Raw genomic sequence first — 19,734 nt, forward strand, 5'->3', positions numbered from 1 at the left:
GAACACCCGTTAACCTGCTGCTGCAAAAGGAGGGGGAAAGGCCCCAAAAGCCCGGGGCTACAGACCCAAGGGCTAACGGTGACCCCTTACGTCTCTCATCTCCTGGGCCCGCCGCCGCTCCAGCTCGCCCAGCCGCGCTTCGGCCCGCCACAGCAGCCGCCAGGCCAGGCCCAGCTGCTCCTCGGCCGGGGCGGCAGGGTCGGCGCCCTCGGCCCGCAGCCAGCACCGCACGGCCTCTGCCGGCACCGGGCCCTCGGCCTGCGGGGGCAGCCAGAGAAGCGGGGAGCGGCGGCCCGGCGGCCCCGGGCACCCCCCGTCCCCCCGCGGGGCCGCGGACGGCTCCATGCAGCGCGGGCCCGGGCCCCGCTGCCGGCGCCATGGCAACGGCGCGCGCCGCCTCGCTGCCACACGCGCCCCCTGGCGGCGCGGCGGGAGCACCCAGCGCCCCCTCGGGGACACCGCCGGGGGGGGGCAGCCATCACCCCCCGGGACACAGCGATACCAGGCGAGGGGGGGCAGCCAGCGCCTCTCCGGGACACGTGGACACCGGGCCGGGGCAGCCAGCGCCCCTCCGGGACACCACACCGGGACAGGAGCAGGAGGGATAAATGCGTGTCCCCCCAGGCCACGAAACCGGTGGCATTTAGGGCTTCCCTGCCCCCACCCACACCTCAACCTTCAGGCCAGTGCCTCAGGCCCACGGCACAAGCCCAGGCCCTACCGAACACTGTGCCAGTGCCAAGAGCCAGCAAAAAGGGGCTGACGGGTTTTCCCAATTTCCTTCCAAACGCCATGGGAAGCTGTGGGAGATGGAGGGCTTCCCCAGAAGCAACCAAGCCGGAGAAAGTAAAGGAGGCTTTGTCCTGCAGAGCTGCCCGAACAGGTGAAAGCACTGTGCCAGGGGATGGTCCAGAAAGGAAGAGATGAGGGACACGGCAGTGTGCAGCGAGGACCTTCGGCTGAGTGGTGGTTGGGATCCTTGGAAAGCGGCATACCGATGGTGCTGGGCCTGCAGGAGCTACTTCCCACTTATGGTACCACAACAGCATCCCTGAAGGAAAAGGGCTGGTGCCCTGACTCGGCCAGCGCTGGAGGTGTTGGGATGGGAGCTCTCAAGGTCTCGGTTCAACCTCCGGCACGGAACAGGACTGTCACTGACACCGGATCGGGATAGCTGCGGCTTAGACTGAGCTTTGGAAGTCTCTCCAACCTGGACTTCACACCCACCCTGAAGAAGGAGGGGCAGATGTTACACAGGGAAGCCCAGAGCCATGCTCCCGAGAGGAGCGCTGCAGCCCTTTGAGGCACCTGCAGGGCCCAAGACAGGCAATGCCCAAGTCTTCCCCATGAAACGTTTAAATTATTTCTCTCCTGCACAGCCAGCTTACAGAGAAAGTCCAGAATACTCCAAAGAGAGCCTTCATTGCACTTCTCCCTCCCCTCGTCCCAACACTCCTGTTCCATTTACACAAGTTTTTATATTCCCGTCTTTGCCAGCCCACTCCACAAACTCCAGCTCACTCCACAGACTCCAAAGACTACGGAAGCCCCTACATCAGCAGGGCTCAACGTTCACACCAGTCACATACTGGGAGATGAAGACAGGCAGCTCTTGGAGCTCACGAGCGCATACAACACACATGCAGGCTGTTCCATCATCTCCTTCCCTATCTGCATGTCTCCAACAGGTGCTTCCCACATCTACAGACAGTCTGTGCTGCGGTTCTCTCTCCACCTTCTGCAAATATCAGTCCTGGCCATGTAGAAGTTGTTAGTTCCTTCTCCCAGCTCAGTTACTAGCTGGATCTCTGCGCTCCTGACTAATCCGGACCGTTTCTCCCATCACTAAGCACCTTCCCTGCACATCGGCGGTCCTTTAGCAATCAGTGCTCCCTCCTAATCCACTGAGCCCAACCTCACGCTCTTTTCTTGCTCTTCTGCCTTCCTTTTTCCCAGTTTTATGAGCACACCTGATTTTCAGGTGATCAGTGGCATTACAAAAGCACTGCGGCCTTCCTGAATGCTCAGTGGCTTTAAATACGAGCACAGTCCCACCCCTGGAGAGGCATCAAGCACGAGAATAGCATTCTTGTGCATCACCATCTTTCTTTACAGACTTCCAGTGAATTTATTTCAAGGAAAACATGTAAACAGGCACACAACAGACAGCAGTAGAGCTGCAGTTAAGGTTTTACACATTGCACACATTTGCACATGGCACGCATTTACACGTTGCATGCTGCACTTCTTGCAAGCATGAGGAATGTATGCTTAGAAGTTGGTAATCATATAGAAGCAGGATTTAGAGAAAACCAGGAACGTCCCAGCTCTAACTCCACCCAAACAGCCAAGAGACAGTTCTCCCAAGGCTGATCACCGCTAGTCCATCCACCTTCACCTCCACCCCCACTGCCTACTCCCTTTTTCCAACTTCTTGTCCTCAAGCCACGCGCTTGTGCTCTGTGCCACATGTCTGCTTGCCTTTATACTCTCCCCAGCCATCTACCAACACTCCAGATGGAAGGAAAACTTTGGCGGAACAGCTGCTTTAGGGACACTGCCACAGTACCTATTTCTTGAACTGTTTCTGAGCAAAGTTCTTGACACGTAGGTCCACTGGATCTCTCCCTGAGCAACGGACGCTCTCCAAAGTTGTTACCACCTCATTCTCCTTCGTCTTTAGCCACACTTGTTTCACCATCCACTTTCAATACCAGACGATTGCCAGCTCTGTTGTTCCACTCCAATCATAAAACCAGAATGTCTTATTTTCGGCAAAGCACCATTCCATCCATCCAACACATCAAAAAGAAACTTTGAAGAGGCAGATTCAATAAAATCTTTTATATACAGACATATATACCATTTCTCCACCTCCTGGTTCTCCCAGCCCACGGGACAGAAATAAGGCAATATATCCTCTCCTCCTTTAGACACTAGAATAAATATCATCTTTTGAAATGTTTTCACCTGTGTGCATTTTTTTTTCAAAGCAAGCAACAATAACCTTTACCAAGTTGTAGAAAAGTTACACTGTTTTGGACGGCAGCCTTTCACACAGTGTTCCACTGAGGATTGTTTTATTTACCTGGGATAGAGAATTGCTCCAGTTCCACTCCCTCTCTAGCACAATTTCACTTGTTTCATTCAGAGCTGGTCCTCAGACTTTTTTCTCTATAAATGCAGTATGTTGGCCCTGAAGATAGCTCACTATCTTTTCCTCTATTTCCATGCCTTGTGCTATTTCCTCATCAGAAAGAGATAACGGAGTCTGTGAGTCTTTGGTTACAATAATAACAGAGGTTCTCCGCGACTCCAGGATATTTGCTACCACCACCTGGTGACGGTATTTCTCCAGAGCCTGCCGTGATTTATCAATTAAGATCAAGGGATCGGTCTCCAGTTTAAAGGAAATAACAAATGCCTCTGGGGCCCATTCTTTGACGAGAGGAGACAGCATTTTTGGCACCATCTTCATTGTGATCTACAATTGGGAAAGACAGTAGAGAAAAGTTTCAGTAAAAACATTATAATGGGTTTTAGTAAGAGATGGGGGGAGAGGGGGAAGGAAATTCCAGCTTCGCTTCATGTCATATTTACACTGGAAATGTTTCCAAGGCAGTATTTGGTTAGATCCCACCAAACAAGGTTAAAATCTCACTGGCATGCAGCGCACAACTAAATTAAATTATCAGTGTGGTATTAACAGTAAGCAGGGCATTCTTAAGTGATGAAGCAGGCCCACAGTAACTGCATAAACATTTTGTTATTTAAGAGCTAAAACCCACTCTGGGAATATAAACATAAGCAGAGGAAGACATAAAAAAAATAGAATTATATCTGCAGAGGTCCAAGTTTTCAGTTCTCCAAAATCCAGGCAGCCTACCAAATTTTAACCCTTCTTTCTCTCAATTCATTAAGGCACATGATGCATAAATATGCCAAAGCATGGCGAGGGGGGGAAAGTAGATGCCCTTGTTCTCCAGCTTCCTAACCTCTGGGTCCGTCACTGGGAATCAGGTTTTGCCTTATCTTCCCTACGCTAACAACAAAAAACTAAGCCCAGTGACTTGTTAGAAGCTAATTAAGTTAAATAAATTTGGTATTTGCTATATACGGAGCTCAGAAATCCACCTGCTCCCATAGGTGAAAGGCACCTGGGCACCAGGCACGTGCTACAGCTTTGGACTGTCATCGGCGCGAGCCGGGAGAAAGCAACACAAATACTCCAGCAGCCGTTCCTAAGAGCGCTTCAGCTACCTGTGACGCGCCATGTGCCCACCTCCGTGCTGTAAGCACAGCAGCTCCAAAGCAAAAGGCTAGGAAAATAGAAGGCAATCTCGCAGGCAGGCTATAAGCACATGCCATACCAGAAACCAAACTGTAATACTGCTGTTTCTCAAAGATAAAGCAGCGATGAACTCGGCTGCTTTCTCCTGTCTGCAGATAAGATGCTACACCACTCACTTTTGGTGCTTAAGTCTGCCAGTTACCCTCTTCATACCATTCTAAAAATAAATGTCAATCAAACTAGAGCAGGACCAATCCTGCCTCATCCTCTCATCCTTGCCCCTTGGTGCAAGAGAAGAATAAAACAATGCAATTCCACCGTTTCCACAGGATTCTGTCTCCGTCAAAATTCACCCTCCCATTCCCACTGCAAACTCCTGCTTTTTTGGCCAGCGAGCCATCGCTTTACAACCTTTCCCAGGTCTTATTCACAGTCAGACCCCTGGCAGCTGCGCCCCTGGCAGGATGCTGGGACAGGCAAGGCAGGGGGAGGGGGGGGCAGGCCTCACCTGCAGGGGCCCCTCGGAGGACTGGATCTTGTGCTCGGGCATCTCCGAGGCCGGGATGTAGAAATCCGACACGGCAGCAGCCAGGTAAAACATGACGCTGGAGCCTATGAGAAATACAACCACAGTCACCCACTGCTACTGGCGCCTTCCGACAGCCTGGCCCCCCCCACCCCTGCGACGGAGCAGAGTCAGTGGGACTGCCAGTGTGCCCCAACACCAAGGAGGGGAGCCCAGGTCCCCCCCCGGGGAGACCCCCCACTGCCTACTGGCACTGTCCTGAGCAGGGCAGCGCTGACCCCCCACACCAGGGTCCCCTCAGACACACTGTCACCCACTGAGCCTCATGCAGACTGCCATGGCAGGGTGCTGCAGCCCCCACAGGCCCCCTGCGCCCCAGGGACACCACCCCCGGGCCCCCCTGTCCCCTCACACCAGTGACACCCACCTCTTGGGCCCCCTCATCCCCTCACACTGGGGGGGTGGGGGGTGGGGTACGACACACACACCCCCAGGCCCCCTCGTCCCCTCACACTGGGACACACACACACAGACCCCCAAGCCCCCCTCATCCCCTCACACTGGGGGAGGGAACACACACACATACAGAGACCCCCCGGGCCCCCTTGTCCCCTCACAGTGTGAGGGGGGAACACACACATACCCCCCCGGGCCTCCTCGTCCCCTCACACTGGGGGAGGGGACACACACACACACAGAGACCCCCCGGGCCCCCTTGTCCCCTCACACTGCGGGGGGAACACACACACAGACCCGCCTGGCCTCCTCGTCCCCTCACACTGGGGACACCCACCCACCTACCCCCGGGCCCCTCCTCTCACGCCGCGGACGGGACACAGACGCCCCCGGGGATCCTCGTCCCCTCACGTCGGGGGGACACAGCCCCCTCCACCGGGGACCCCCGTTCCTCCTCACACCGGGGACACCTATCCCCGCCCGAGGCCCCTTGTCCCCTCACAGCGGCGACACCCCCCCCACCTCCCCTCACACCGGGGCCACACACACGCCCCGGGGCCACTCGCCCCCTCCCGCCGGGGCCCTGCCCGTACCGAAGGGCGCCAGGGCGCGGGCGGCGGCTCGCAGCAGCGCCAGGTACTCGCCCAGCCCGGTGAACTCGATGGCGAGCAGCGCCCCCGCCTCGGTAGCGCGGCGGTAATCGCGGAGGGCGGGCAGCAAGGCGGGCAGGGCGGCGGGGTCAGCGGCCACGCCGGGCGGCGGCCCAGGGGTGAGGCGGAGGGCGTCGAGCAGGGCGGGCCCGGGCGGGGGCAGCGCCCTGGCCCAGGGGAAGGCGGAGCGGGCCCGGTGCAGGAAGCAGACGCCGTAACCGGCCCGTACCAGCCGCTCGGCCGAGGCGGCCCCGCGCCTCCCGCTGCTGAAGTTCTCCAGGAAGCGGACGGCGCGCGCCTCCAGCGGCACCTGCGTGCCGCCCGACGTCACCAGCGCCACGCGCCGCCCGCGCGCCGCCTGCCCCGCCGCCCAGGCCCGCACGCGCCCCTCCGCCGCCGCTGCCGCCGCTTCCTCCGCGCCCGCCGCCGCCGCCGCCGCCATGCCCGCCCCGCCCCGCCCCTTCCGCCGGAAGTGCTCGGCCCGCGCCCTGCCGGAAGCGTCGCCTTGGTAACGCGGCTGCCGAGCGGCGCTGGAGGGGCCGGGGCGTTGCGAGCTGTGCGGGGCGGCTGCGCGGCTCCGCTGCCCCCGCTGCCGCCTCACGCACTACTGGTGAGAGCCCGCCGGCGGCGGGGCCCGCGGAGCGGGGCAGGGGCTAGCCCCGCGGCAAAGCCCGGGGTACACAGAGAAGGCCCGGGATGAGGCTCAGAGCTTAGGGAGAAAGCCCAGGGTGAAGCCCAGGAGGCAGGAACAGCCCCGGGACAGAGAAAGAGGCAGGGAGAAAGCCCAGAATAAGGCTCAGAGCACAGGGAGAAGGCCCGGGAGACAGGAATAGGCCTGGGACAGGGCGAGAGGCAGAGGCTAGCCCCCCGGCAAAGCTCAGCATACACAGAGAATGCCCACAATGAGGCTCAGGGCATAGGGAGAAAGCCCAGGATGAGGCCCAGAAGGCAGGAACAGGCCCAGGGCAGAGCAAGAGGCAGGGAGAGCCCAGGACAAGGCTCAAGGCACACAGAGAAGGACCTTGATGAGGCTCAGGGCACACAGAGAAGGCCCTGGATCAGGCTCAGAGCTTGGGGAGAAAGCCCAGGGTGAGGCCCAGGAGGCAGGAACAGGTCTGGGACAGTGCAAGAGGCAGGGACTAGCCCCACAGCAAAGCTCAGGATGGATGCCCAGAGAAGGCCCAGGATGAGGCTCAGGGCAGAGGGATAAGGCACAGGACAAGGCTCAGGGCATGGGGAGAAGGCCCAGGGTGAGGCCCAGGAGGCAGGAACAGGCTTGGGGCAGAGCAGGAGGCACAGACTAGCCCCATGGCAAAGCTCAGGACACAGAGGAGGCCCAGGATAAGGTTCAGAGCATGGGGAGAAGGCTCAGGAGGCAGGAACAGGCTCAGAGTGACACCCAGGAGCCAGTGGCAGACCTAGGGGACAGGGCAAGGGCTGAGAGATAGGTACAAACCCTGGGACACAAGGGACAGGGCAAGAGGCAAGGACTAGCCCCAGGATGAGGCTCCGGACACAGGGACAAGCCCCAGGACAAGGCTTAGGATGCAGGGATGAAGCCCAAGTAGCAGGGATGGGGCCTGAAGCAAAGCTCAGCAGGCAGAGGTGAGGCCCAGGATGGAGCCTGGGGGAAGGCCCAGGACAAAGCTCAGCAGGCAGGGTAGCAGGAGCTGGAGCATTCCTCCTTGCTTCCAACAGTGCCTGCATCAAAGAGAGAGCAGTGCAGCGAGCTTTCTAGGTGTCTGCAAAAATATCTTCACTTACACAGGGTCCTCGCTGAGGTCACATGTTAGCTGTCTGTTTCATTGGTTTCACAGTGACGTGGGGTTTGTTTGGCTTTGTTTTGGTTTTTTTTTTGTGCACTGCAGTACTGAAAGCCAGGCATTTGCTCCAAGCTAACTGTAGCAAGAGTTCTTTGAGCGATTTAAATAAAGTTTTAACATACAGAATCATGGTGACCGAGCAGGACCAGCGCTGTGTTCCCACTTGGGAATATCAAGTGTGTGTATTAATACTCTGTGAGCAGACTAAGGCTGCTGACTTAGTCTGCAGTGAAAGTCCAGATCACACAATAGGCAATAATCTTTCCTTACATTGCTTCCAAGTAAACAAAAATATCGTTCTTCCCTTACTTCCTTAGTGATGTAGACCATCAAAAAGCTGACTGGGTTAGTATCCATGAGCGAATATGCCAGCTGCTGATTCCAATCCGTACATCCCTCCCTTGTCTCCTTTCTGAAAAAGAAAGAAAACATGGCATGGAACAGCTGGTGAAGAGGCAGGTACGTACAAGAAAAACAAGGACCACTTCAAAGTGCTGCCAGTGAAATTTAACTCAATCTCTTCCTCCTATGTTTTGATGTACACAGTGTTGGGAGGGCACCTTGTTGGTTGATTGTTATTTAGTTGCAGAGCTTTAAGGTTCGTTTTAAACAAAAACTCTGTGATAAGGGTAGTGGGAGCATCCTCTCTCTGATTCTATGAGCCTCTTGCCTTTTTTGCGGTCCTTACTTGAAGTCCTGAGCTTCCTCAGGCTGCGACAATCCTGGATCTCCCGCCTTGTCAGGCAATTAGTCCACCTCCCTGGTTAGTCTGGGATCCATCTGAGTATTTGCTTCTTATGGGCTGTCCTCATCCTTCACTGATGAGAGGGATTCCCCTTTCTGAAAGCAGGGGGGCAAAGAAATAACGTCCCCTCCCTTTGTTTACCTGGCCAACTTTAAACACCCTTTCCCACAAAGTAGTCTTTTTATCTCTGCTTTTTGGCCTCGTGAGTGGTGCAGATGTGCAGCTCCTTTCCAGCCCAAGTGGTTTTCAGCTTTTTTTTGTTGTTGTTGTTGGTTTTTTGTTTATGGGGTGGCAGGATCTGCTTTTCCACAATGTTGATAAAATAAAATAACCCACCCAAATGCATCTGCTACTTAAAATCTTGCCCATAAAAATAAATCATCGTTCTACGTTGCGTAACTCCTAATCACAGAATAATAGAACAACAGGACAGCTGCAAGCGAGCTCGTAACAATCAAGCAGTGCCACTGAGAACATCATTAATCTTCTGGATTGTACATCACACATTATTTTTAAGGTTGTTTCTGGGCCAGGTGCTAGTGCTTTGGTGACTGGCTTGTTGCTGTGGTCTTTCTTGGGAGCATCCAGAAAGAGAAAATCTAAAAGGGGTGGAACTGGCGTAGGCAAAAGTCCTGCTTGGTGAAAGCTTGTGGGAGGCTTTAGGCAGCAGATTCCTTTAGACTGTAGGAACTGGGCACTGGCAACCTGGTTTTGAAAATCTCATCTGTTTGAAAATCACAGACAAAATTGTTGACCAAAGTCCAAAGAAGGAGTGTTAGAACAGTATGTCCCAGAAGCATCAGGAAAAATGTAAAAGCTCCTTTGCTCCACTTTACGTTTGAGTTGGTCTTTTATAAAGTCTCCAAAGAAAGTTAAAATTGGTTTTACTGAGGGTGATGGCAGGGGTTTTGCATCCTTAACTGCTTAAAGCTTTTCCAAGAAACTTCACCTAATATTGAACAGCGATGGTGAAAGCATCTATTATTACCTCTTTGAATCTATAGCAGCTAAAATTGTGCTATATACATTACAAAAGTCCACGTGACCCCTAGACCAAGGAAGTACTCCTTGATTAGCTGTAAACTAATCATTTGCTTTCATTAGGTTCCAGGGAAGGAGAGCAGGAAGACGGGCGAGTCACTCCTCTTGATTGGAGGGCACACCTAGGTTAGCAGACGGCAACTGCAGATCTGCAGCTTGAGCCAAGGCTTGGAATGACTTCATGGGCTAAGTCACAGAGAGCAGATTCCGATTCTTTTTTTTTCCAAGTAGAGATTTTTTTATAGGATCTTTAACAACCCTGTTACATTTGTTCTTTGACCTTTGCCTCCTGATTATTTAAATAGAGGTTCTGGGAACAATGTGTGCTGGGACACTTTGTCTTCCTTCTTTCCTAAGAAAGGAGTGAAGAAGTTGACACGTCGTGTTGGTTACCCGTTCGCTTTCACAGTGAGACCGCAGCTGCTAGCCCACAAATGAAGCCTGCTTTTCTGTACAGCCGGCTACATGGTGGACAGCGCTGGGCCTGGACTGTCTGACCAGCATTGGAAGAGCGGTATGGAGAGGCTGAGATTATTTAATGCCCTGGCTTGCTGGCTTTATCACATTTCTAGTCGTGGAGACAACAGAAATGCTGTAAAAAAAAAGGTCTTTGCAGCTCAGGGGAAAGCTATGTAGTCTCATGAGGATCTGAGAAAAAAACCACCTTCTCGAAGTCTGCCCATAGCTTTGTTATTTTTTGAACGTTTTTGCTGTACTTCACAAACTCCTGCACGGTGTTTGTTTAGAAAACACACAGCTCGAGCCTCAGTCAGGACATGGGAAAGCTTGTGCACGTCAAAATGCCCCATGGCTTAAGGGAAGGTGCGTGAAGCTGAGAGCCAGGAGGTTATGAGTTTCATACCTCGTCTGCACTCCAAAGCTTTGTTGATAGAAATCTGCTTTTGTCAACGTAGCCGGGGGCTTGCCTGCAGACAGCACCTCCAAGCTGACAAAACTCCAAGTTTCTGTTTGTAGAATAGCCTCACCTGCCTGCGTGATGTCAGCTTACCGCAGCCCCTGGGTATGGGAAAAGATCCATGCCTCAGCCAGCTACAGCAGTCCTCCAGCATCGGTCCGACTGCAGGTTTCAACTCAAACTGACGAGGAGCCTGCCTTCCTCTTTAAATCGTCATTTAATCAAGGCCACCATCGGTTTTGGTGCCTGCAACTGAGTAAACGAACGTGGCATCGAACCCCAACCATGTTCCCAACCCCCTGCTCCCACCTGGAGCAGAGCTGGGGTCCTCAGCTGCCTCAAGCCCCAACTGGGGGAAAACTGCGTGGGGGCATCTTCAGAGAAACCTCTGTAATTGCAACACACATGAAAAAGCCCAAAGCGTGCAGGTCTGGGGGCGTGGGGCTACTGGCAAGATGAAAAACAGCGCAGGGCCAAAGCTAACAATCCCCTCGAGGCTTGTAACTGCGCAGTCTTAAATATTCGGTGCTGCAGGGCTTCTGTTGTCTCCTGCCCTTGCTTCTCCTCCTGGGAGCTGTGCGAGAGCCTAACCCTTAGCTTGTCCTCACTGCAGATGTTTTGAGATAGCTTATATCGGGGGAAGTAGCGATGATCCTATTGACAAGGAGTAAAAAATGAATTATCTTGATCTCCAGCACCTCCCCAGATGACAATCTGCTTGATACCCACGCACCAAATCTGGTGCCGGTTGCAACAGAGACAGAGCAGCATGGACAGAAAAAGCTGCCTGATAAATAACTGCTTTTATTGCTCCTTGCCCTGAGCGTGTGCTGACCTTCTCCTGGACACTGCTCCCCCAGCACGGTTTGGGTTTGATGCATGCCTTTTTCGCTCTAGATGTGGTAGCTCAGGAGTAGAGAGGGGGGTGGGCGCTATGTTTTCTAGCTCTTAGTTCTCCTTGCTCTAGCAGGGAGCTATCACTCTGAGGTGTGTTCTCTGAAGCTCTCATTGATCCAGAAAGGATGTCCCTTTATCTCTGCCAGGATCCCCAGGAAACACTCGCAAGGCAAGTCCTTGAGGCTCCTATCCCTGAGCTGTTCCTTCACCCATGGCCTACCTCTCTCTGAGCACTTAACCTCAGCAAAATGCCAACACCTGGCCACCAAAAACACTGGAATTTGTTTTTTTCTGCCCTCTCCTCAGCCACAGCTGGAAACCAGCAGGCAATAAAGAGGTGAAACGGTATTTTCTGCCGGCGCTCACTGCACAGGCCTGCCCGTGCCTTCTAGCAAAAGAGCGAGCGCCTCGCTGACTTCCCATGGCAGCACTGCTAGGCACGCCAGCAACGGGATTTCTTTCCAGACAGCTTTCCCTTGTGTGAAAAGCCGACGCAGAATTGTTGGGAGTTGGCAACCATTAGGCTGCAAGCAAAGAGATAAATAAGCATCCTGGCTCTTTTTTCGCTGGCATCCCTCAACACCTCACGCAGCATCTCCAGTTGCCTCAGAGCTCCTAACGGGCATTCAAACGATACATTTACAGAGCTGGTGGATAATCAGATGCTGCAAAGGGTGAAAAGACCAAAGGTGGTGTGGCCTGCTAGGAGCAGCGAAAAGGCAGGGAGCGACGCTTCGCATGGGAAACATTAGGGATCCTGACACCAAACAGAAATGCTGCAGAAGCTGCCTGGCCACCGAATCCGGCGCAGGCGCTGGCTGTACAGAAGCGTCACGCCGTGCGTTCGGGTGTTCTGATTTTGACCTGGTTTCCAGACTCCGTGCCTAAAAATATGAGGCCCAAAACTGGCCAGGAGAGGGTGGGAGGAAGCTGCAGCACCATGTGAGGAGCTCTCTCCTCACTTCCAGACAGCGTCTCCCAGAGCTGGAGCTGTGCCATGCTGGCACCAGTTTGCCAAACCATATGCTCCGCTGCCTGCTATGAGTCACTGTTATTACCGTCAGCAAAACCCTACCGTAGCCCCTTTGTCTAATCTTTTCTATGGTCTTGTGATGATCATTTTCTGTGCTTCACAGCTTTTATTGCTGCAGCCTTATTAGCCCTTTTTCGTAGGCATAAAGGATTCTTCGTCTCATAAGACACCACATGACCTAAGAGGATGTCCAGAGCTGTTCCTGCTAGAAGTAGGAGCGAAAGCCAGGCTCTAACATGACAGCTCTAATTTCCACCCGTTAATTACAGACACAAACAACATTGCAATCACTGTTTTATAGTTTTCTAACTTGAATGTAAAAAGAGACCATGCGTTTTATTTCACCTTACGCTTTGTTCAGTCTGTCTCATTACTGTGTTTCCCTGCAGAAATACATCATTGATGTCGCATCCAGCACAGCCCAGGAGTTTGTTTTGGATGGGAAGCATAAAGAAGCGATACCTGCAGCTTTACATGCACTGCGCTTCGCTACCGAAGCGTACGGCTCAAATTCCGTGCAACTAGTGCCTGCTTATCTCCTCTTGGCTGAGGCCTCCGCTGGTAAGTATTGTCTAAATAAGTAACGTTGGCAAGGGCAAGACCTCCCCTGGGTCAGGTTTCTGGTTTCCTTTTACCATTTATCAGGGAAGGAGCAGCTCTGCATTTCAGCATTGTGCCATGCCTCTACCCTGCCCTGTCTCAAGGGCATTTCAGAGAGATTTCAGAAGTCACACACACACCCCTTTACTGTGTGAGTCTGGGGAAAAAGAATCACTCGTGGGTGATGAGAGATCAATGAAATGTTTTCTCCCTCGGTCCCAATTCCCACAGGAGGAGCAATATGAAAAGCTGTTCTTCACCTCTGTGGCTTCATCTGACTCTCAAAAGCATTAAATTCCTGAGGGTGGTTGGTTGTGCTCTTATCTCAGGGAACCAGCAAACATTTCGGAGGCCGTTGCATCAGAGGCATGCCCGAGTTCATTCACAAAAGCACGCTGTGCCTGGAGCGGAGCTTTTTCTCATTGACTGTATGCTTTATAAAGAATGTCAAATTAGGGCTCGGTGTGCATGGAGAGCTGCTCCCTTCAGCTGGAGATGTAAAGGACTGAGAAATCACTGTAAATCGTTGCCATTACGGGAGTACATGCAACGCTCAGCCAGCAGAATTGAGCTCTCTCAAGGATTGTCTTAAATGGTGTGGCGAGAGAAGGGGGGGGGGGAAAAATCCCATGAGTAATTCTAGTGTGATAATAAATGAGTCATTAGTGGCTGCCTGTAGCTAACCTGTTTTGAGCACGTGTTTCAGAGATGCTGAATGCATTACACAGTTTCTGGTTTCTCTTGTAGCTGTAGACACTCAGCCTGTCCGTAAATCAGATTTTGAACACCTGCTCGGCTACGGAGCGCTCGGGAGAGAAGCGGGGAATCCACAAACTAGGTCTTTATATCAAACTACTGCAGAGGGCTAGCAGGCAGTATTCTCTAAATTTCTCCCATCCAAAAAGTGCTCTTTATCTTGCTTAATCCTACGTGTCATTTCAGGTGTTGGCCGTCTTCCACAGGCATCTAAGTATCTCTCCCAAGCCCAGTGGATTGTCCTCAGAACTCCAGACTGCAGCGTTGCTCTTCAGTGTAAACTGCATCGTAGTCTGGGGCTTTTCTGCGCTGCTGAAGGAGACTTTGAACAGGCTTTGTATCACCTGGCAAACGATGTAAGCCAACTCAAATACAGAAAGGCTTCAATTTTTCTTCCCACTCTAACACTTCCACATCGATATGAAAACCCCAGCAGATTGGTCATTCTGGGTTTAGGTACTGAACGACACGTTACAAACACCTGAGCTGTCTAGATCTAAGATACCCGCGTATCCACGTGTTAGCCAAAGCATTTTACCAGGGATCCTTACTCCCATGAAGTGCCACATACCTTGTCTTTAGTACATCTGCTTATAAATTTACCTGTCAGCCTCGTACTGAGATGAACAGATGTGCCAACCCCAAACCGGTACAGTTGCCTTTTATTCAACAGGTGGGGAAGTGACTTTATACTTGGGCCATCATTTTCCTCACTACTTTTCTGTTAGACGGCAGCTCTCTGTCAACTGTTATTTAACAAATGCCTTATTTAATGATTTAAACGCCTGGTTCAATGGCCTTTTCCCCGACTCAAGCCTTTTCAGCCCCAAGAGCAGGTTGTCACATTGGAAGTGGTGGTTGCCAGCTGTTTCCTGAGGATGCTTTGCCTGTCATTTGATCCTCCAAAGGCAGATGAACTCTGCAACATCCTATTTATGTCCCGTGTGGACTAAATTTATCTAGTGCAGAGTGATGTATACCCGCTACTGTTGAATTTGATAGTAGCTTTGTGTGGGTGTAAAGGATGACATATGGTTGGGAAGAATTCAATGGTTTCTGTTGTAGGCTATACAACCCTGGCTTTGTTCAGTCTGTAAAACTTCAGGGAGGTTCCCCGCTGTGCCATTGTGTGTTTAGGTGTCCTCAATCAGGTGCCTGAAAGGGCATCAGGTAATAATTTTCTGCTCTTAGCGAGTCGCTGGTCTACGTCAGAGCAGCCCAAGACCTGCCTGAACCCTGGCTGCGTGTCAGATCTGCTGAGAGTCACACGCCAGCTCAGAATAGCTGGAATGCACCACTGCCTTCCCACTCCCTGGCTCCGGCCGGGGCTTCGGGGGGAGAAACTGGCACCGCGGAGCTGGAAAGCAGCAGCAGGTTGCGCGTTTGGAGGCGGGAGGTGTTCGCAGAGTGAGGACGAGATGTGGGAAATCTGCCCCATGCTTCAGTGGGGTGATAAGGTTCCTCTGCCCCAGGGAGCAGAGAGTTTGGGGGCACTGTGTTCCTTTGCATAAACCCGTAAATTCCTTCACATAAAAATACAGCTTTTTGAGTACCACATTTGACAGTCAGAAACAGGTATCACTAACTTTTTCATTACACAGAAAAAACCTGAATGCTTGTGTTATCATTATTAATCCATAATGAAAAGTTTCCCAGGTTTGACATGAATGTTAAAGTCTTGTCATTTTTTCATTTTTCATACTGATTTCAGATTTACCTTGCTAGTTCTACATTTGGACTAAAATCTATTGAGACCTCTGGAGGTTATTTCCACATGGCCAATGTTTTCTTTCAGCAGAACAAAACGGACATAGCAAACTTACTGTATGCTAAGGTTGGTAAACTCGAAGGTCACCCTCCTATCTATTTCTCACTTATTTTTCCTGTGCCCTTTCTGATGTTTTTCCTGTTTCTGATTGCCTTTAATATAATGGCAACCATATAAAGTGTTGACGTTGCCTTTTTGGATCAATCTGGGAAACCATTTTCATACTTATGTATTTCTCAGAGTTAAAACCAGGAGACATTATTCCTGTGCTAGGTTCAAAATCATTATTCAAGCTGTCTTCAATTTGGGCAGCCAAACCTTGTTAAGAAATAGCTTTGTTACCAAACACCCCGTGCCAGGGGTTAAAGAGTCCCACAAGCAGAGAGGATCACCAAGGATTTTCCGTAGCCAGGGAAGAGTGGCTGGTACATACAGCAGTGGGATACAAACGAGCCATGTAAAATTTACAGTGAGAATCAAGGAAAAGTCACACTGATAAAAGATTGTCAGAATGGAAGGATAAAGCAAGGGAAGGAACAATTATCTAAGCACTCTAAGAACTAACAAAAAAAAAAATGAGCTTTTCTTTCTTTAGCCTGATTTTCTGTGGAAACAAGGCTTTGGCTGCTGCGCAATTTGCCTCTGTTCCCCTTGCAAACTGCTTTTGTTTAACGATTTAGTTAGATTTGTTCAAGTTTGATAAAAAATTAATAGCTGGCTGGAGAAGTGAGCTTCCAGCTAAGGCTGCCAGCGGGAGAAGAGCAGTCAGATCTCTCCGTGAGCCATCCAGCCCAGCAGCAGCCAGCTCAGTGACCAGCAGGCACTCCAGTTATCGCAGGAGGGACGGGCATTGCAGGACACAGTGTTCATGGAACAACTAGTTGCTAAATACCATGGATTCATGCAAGTGAAATAATTCATTTGCTTCCTGATAGGTAACTGACATCTGGCATGCTTTTCTTGTGAAGGCAGTTCAAGCGCAAGAACAAAGTCTCAGCTCACGGCTGGAAATGTCTCCGTTCGCCGAGGAGAAGGAAGTCAGCGAAGACCTGATGAGTAAGCACCACTCTTGCGCAGAGCCACTCAGAAGATGGGATTTTAAAGAATCTGTATATCCTATGGTTCATGTTTACCATGTTGGGTTTTGCGTGGCATTTTTGTAGACCAAATTTAGTCGGAATCACAGGTGTTCCTGGGGTTGATGCTCAGCAGCTTGCGCTGGATGAAACAAGGCTGCTTTAGGAATAAGGGTGTTTGAGTGGAAGCACAGCTTTGCCCTTTTTGTTTCCGTGCTCCTTTTCACAGCACCCGTGGCAGCTACTTGAACAGTGCAGGATTTGGCCTTTCAAGATTCAATTCCACTTCGACATACTTATTTCTCTGCAGCTCCTTTGTCTCCATTTAATTATGTGAAAGTGAGATGTCATCTTGCTTAGGCAGGTTCACAGCTTAATCTTCTGAAGTGGTAGGACACAGTGGGATAGCACGTACTGATAATTGGATGCATTAATCAGGAGAATACTCTCAGGGGAGAAGCTGGGGAATCTCTCACTAGGACATAAAGGGTTAGGAAACATGCTATTGCACGTGGTACTACCCTGTGCTCCGCTGAAGTCAGACTAGACTCTGGTCCTTGTCTTCTTTCCACCATCTATACTAATCAAAATATTGTCAAAGAGAAACATTCCAGCAAATCCCATTACCCAGCGTTGTCTCCGTTGGTAGTTGCTGCCGTAGGAACCACACCAAGACAGGGCCACGCGATACCATCTTCGGTTATGACAGGAGTATGAAAGTTGCTCTTTTCATGCAGCTGTTATGACTCCACATCCTTACGAAAGGCTAATCAACACAATTACCGACTGGATGAAAAGATACCTGTTAATGGGTATGGAATTTGCATGGAGCTGGGATACCGCGTTGATGCTTGTAGTAGAAATGCTTTGATGTCTAGAAGAGATAATTGGACAGCTTTGAATATATTATCTTGCATGCATCCAACGAGATTGTTTTATTCTCGATGCAGCCGAAGCCCAGCAAGCAGAAGCAACCCGAGTGCTGAGCGCCGTGTTAGCTAGCAGGGAGCAGGCACCAAAGCAACAGCCTGGGGAAACCGCCAGAGTTCTGCATGCCCTCGCCATGCTTTATTACCTGACCCTGGATTTGTCAAAGGTAAGTTTTGTCTGGCAGAAGGCTCCAGGAGAGCTGCCTAACTCTGCCTCTGTGCTCACCCCAGCTCACGAAGCCAGTTGCTTCTGTTCCCCCAGCACCTCTCCTGAGCCCACAACAGCCTTGCAGCACTGGATGACCACAGATAAAGCTGCCTTAGCAGCTCTGTGTGAAGGCAGTTTGCGATCTGCACTCTGCCGAGGCTGACAAACCTCACCGCGTCCATTTTGGTCTCTGCCAGGCCATCCACTGTCACAGCACTATCAAAACTCACCAGCTGCAGCGAGGCTTTTACCACTCCATCCCAGGTTAACTTCAATAAGCAGTTCCCACACCTTTTCCTGGCACAGCCACCGATTTCCCCCAAGGTTTCAGAAGTTCATCTACTGTCCATGCTGTTTCTTCATCCTCTTCAGGCCAGTCCACACTGCTTCTTGCCTCTGCTGCAAGTCCAGATTCTTCTTTCCTTGGGATCCTCTTCCAGCCAGCCTTTCCTCATCCAGACCCTCTTCCTCTCCTAGGGCTTCGCCTTGTCTCTCCTCCATCCAGGGCACTCTCTCCTCCCGCTGCTTCTCCCAGGCCTCTCTCCATCCAGAGGTCCTCCTCCATGCCCCTCAGAGCTATTTAACTACTTAGCAGGAACCAGCCACAGCGGCACCTTACCCACGTCAGCCAACCCACCGCCCCTGAAGCCAGCCCACAGCTGTATATTATCAATGTTAATTAACCTGCCTTCATTCCTCTACAATTCCTCTACAATCCACAGTGGATCCTATAGTCATCCATGTTTTCTGGGTTCGTCCTTTACCTGGGACATCCTGGCGGAGCAGCTGCCTGTCACGAGCTGCATTTAGGCATCAGGTTGGGTGAGAGAAGACGCTGGCCTTGCACGTGGCTCTCCTTGAGCCAAACTCCCTCTAATTACCACAGTGTTAACGCAGGTTCACTCTGTTGGACCCTGTAATTCGGTTTTGAATTTGCACCCCTGTATTTTGATGGCTAAAAGTTTCAGATGCGACTCCTAACTTCAGAGCGCCCAGTTCTCTGCCTTAACAATAATTGATTTTGAGGAAATGCTGAGCACTGGAAATCAGGTCTCTTTGTCTGGGCAAGGGACTTAAAATCCTGAGTCTCTTCTGCCCGTGTTTTGGAGGGTGAAAATAGAGATTATTAATGGTCTCTTCATTGTGTTGGAGAGAGACGTAATGATGTGAGTCAGTGTTTGGAAGACACAAAGAAACAAATTCAAATTAGGAAAAAAAGGCAAAGCTTTGTAATTGTGACAATGTCTAATCCCTGGAAAAGCTACCGAGGGAAATGAGGGATTTAGTTCAAACTGAGTCAATACAGCTGGGTTGTTTGGTTTTTTTTTTTCCTGAAATAGCTTTGGGAACGTTCAGACAAGCTGCTGTATTAGATGGGAGGTAATGATCTCCAGCACAGGGGGCTGGGGTTCGTAATCTCTTCTGTCTGCACCGCTGGATCCTAAATATGATACCTGTTGGCAGCTTTTCTCTCTCCTGTAAAGCAGCTTGCCCAGGTCACCCTCTGGAACGGGTGGCTGAGAGGCCGGATCCTGATCGGCTCCAGCGCCACGGTTCCAGTCAGCCTCTGCAGGCATTTCAACTGCCGCTTGAGAAAAGGCAAATTCCTGACGATTATTTTGTCTTTTCCGTTTCCTTCCAGGCTCGTGAGGTGGGGGTGAAAGCCTTTGACCTGGTGAAACAACTGCCCCAACATGAGTCTCTAGAAACTATCGGTCATTTGTTAAAGTTGATTAACGCCAAGCTTCCCTGCGCAAAATAAAGAGCTCTCTCCACCAGAGGCAGGTGTTTGGCTGGGTTCTCTCTCTGGAGTGCTGAAAACCAAAGGTGTGACAAGCCGTGTGGGTCCTTCCCGCTGCTGCCAGCTTTCCAGATGTGTCCCTTTCTGCCTCAATGAGTCTTTGAAAATGAAACACTTTGGTACAAGTTAATTTTCCTGCCCTGCTCAACCTCAGTCACCTGTTACGGGAAAATAGTGCGAGGGTGAGAAACCAAAAGCACAACCGACACGTGACGCGT

The 19,734-nt window shown here is 51.4% G+C and overlaps 3 protein-coding genes across 11 annotated transcripts in view; 1 reads left to right on the plus strand and 2 right to left on the minus strand.

Moving 5' to 3' along the window:
- CCDC30 (coiled-coil domain containing 30) overlaps nucleotides 1–1,217 on the minus strand; it is a 37,821-nt gene extending 36,604 nt beyond the window's left edge. For 8 of the 9 annotated variants that reach the window (XR_005103190.1, XM_037380340.1, XM_037380345.1 and 5 more), the window contains exon 1: nucleotides 91–369. Coding sequence is in view for 7 of the 9 variants with exons in the window: in XM_037380340.1 (XP_037236237.1) it covers nucleotides 91–345 (255 nt within the window). In the remaining 2 variants the exon portion in view is untranslated. Of the gene's footprint in view, nucleotides 1–90; nucleotides 370–721 lie in introns of those variants that run through there. The other variant, XM_037380344.1, reaches the window with a different exon arrangement.
- Nucleotides 1,218–2,104: 887 nt separating this feature from the next.
- PPCS (phosphopantothenoylcysteine synthetase) lies at nucleotides 2,105–6,356 on the minus strand. Its single transcript, XM_037380380.1, has 3 exons — nucleotides 5,867–6,356; nucleotides 4,800–4,903; nucleotides 2,105–3,484 (listed from the first exon to the last, which is right to left on the minus strand). The coding sequence occupies exons 2-3, from the start codon at nucleotides 4,890–4,892 to the stop codon at nucleotides 3,161–3,163; spliced, it is 417 nt and encodes a 138-aa protein (XP_037236277.1). The 5' UTR covers nucleotides 4,893–4,903; nucleotides 5,867–6,356; the 3' UTR covers nucleotides 2,105–3,160.
- Nucleotides 5,935–19,495, plus strand: ZMYND12 (zinc finger MYND-type containing 12). Its single transcript, XM_037380053.1, has 10 exons — nucleotides 5,935–5,969; nucleotides 6,156–6,297; nucleotides 6,442–6,533; nucleotides 8,064–8,205; nucleotides 12,768–12,939; nucleotides 13,921–14,090; nucleotides 15,446–15,568; nucleotides 16,438–16,558; nucleotides 17,529–17,674; nucleotides 19,358–19,495. The coding sequence occupies exons 1-10, from the start codon at nucleotides 5,935–5,937 to the stop codon at nucleotides 19,475–19,477; spliced, it is 1,263 nt and encodes a 420-aa protein (XP_037235950.1). The 3' UTR covers nucleotides 19,478–19,495.
- The last annotated feature ends 239 nt before the right edge of the window (nucleotides 19,496–19,734 follow it).

Source organism: Falco rusticolus, chromosome 3, assembly GCF_015220075.1.
Source record: "Falco rusticolus isolate bFalRus1 chromosome 3, bFalRus1.pri, whole genome shotgun sequence".
Classification (NCBI taxonomy): Eukaryota; Metazoa; Chordata; class Aves; order Falconiformes; family Falconidae; genus Falco; species Falco rusticolus.

Bases quoted from the DNA above. Each gene is read 5' to 3' on its own strand.
- PPCS (XM_037380380.1), bottom strand. From the start codon at position 4,892: ATGTTTTACCTGGCTGCTGCCGTGTCGGATTTCTACATCCCGGCCTCG. The intron at 3,485-4,799 runs GTGAGGCCTGCC...TCCCAATTGTAG, and splicing joins CCTCCGAGGGGCCCCTGCAG to ATCACAATGAAGATGGTGCC.
- ZMYND12 (XM_037380053.1), top strand. From the start codon at position 5,935: ATGGCGAGCAGCGCCCCCGCCTCGGTAGCGCGGCG. The intron at 8,206-12,767 runs GTACGTACAAGA...GTTTCCCTGCAG, and splicing joins AACAGCTGGTGAAGAGGCAG to AAATACATCATTGATGTCGC. The intron at 15,569-16,437 runs GTTGGTAAACTC...GCTTCCTGATAG, and splicing joins CAAACTTACTGTATGCTAAG to GTAACTGACATCTGGCATGC.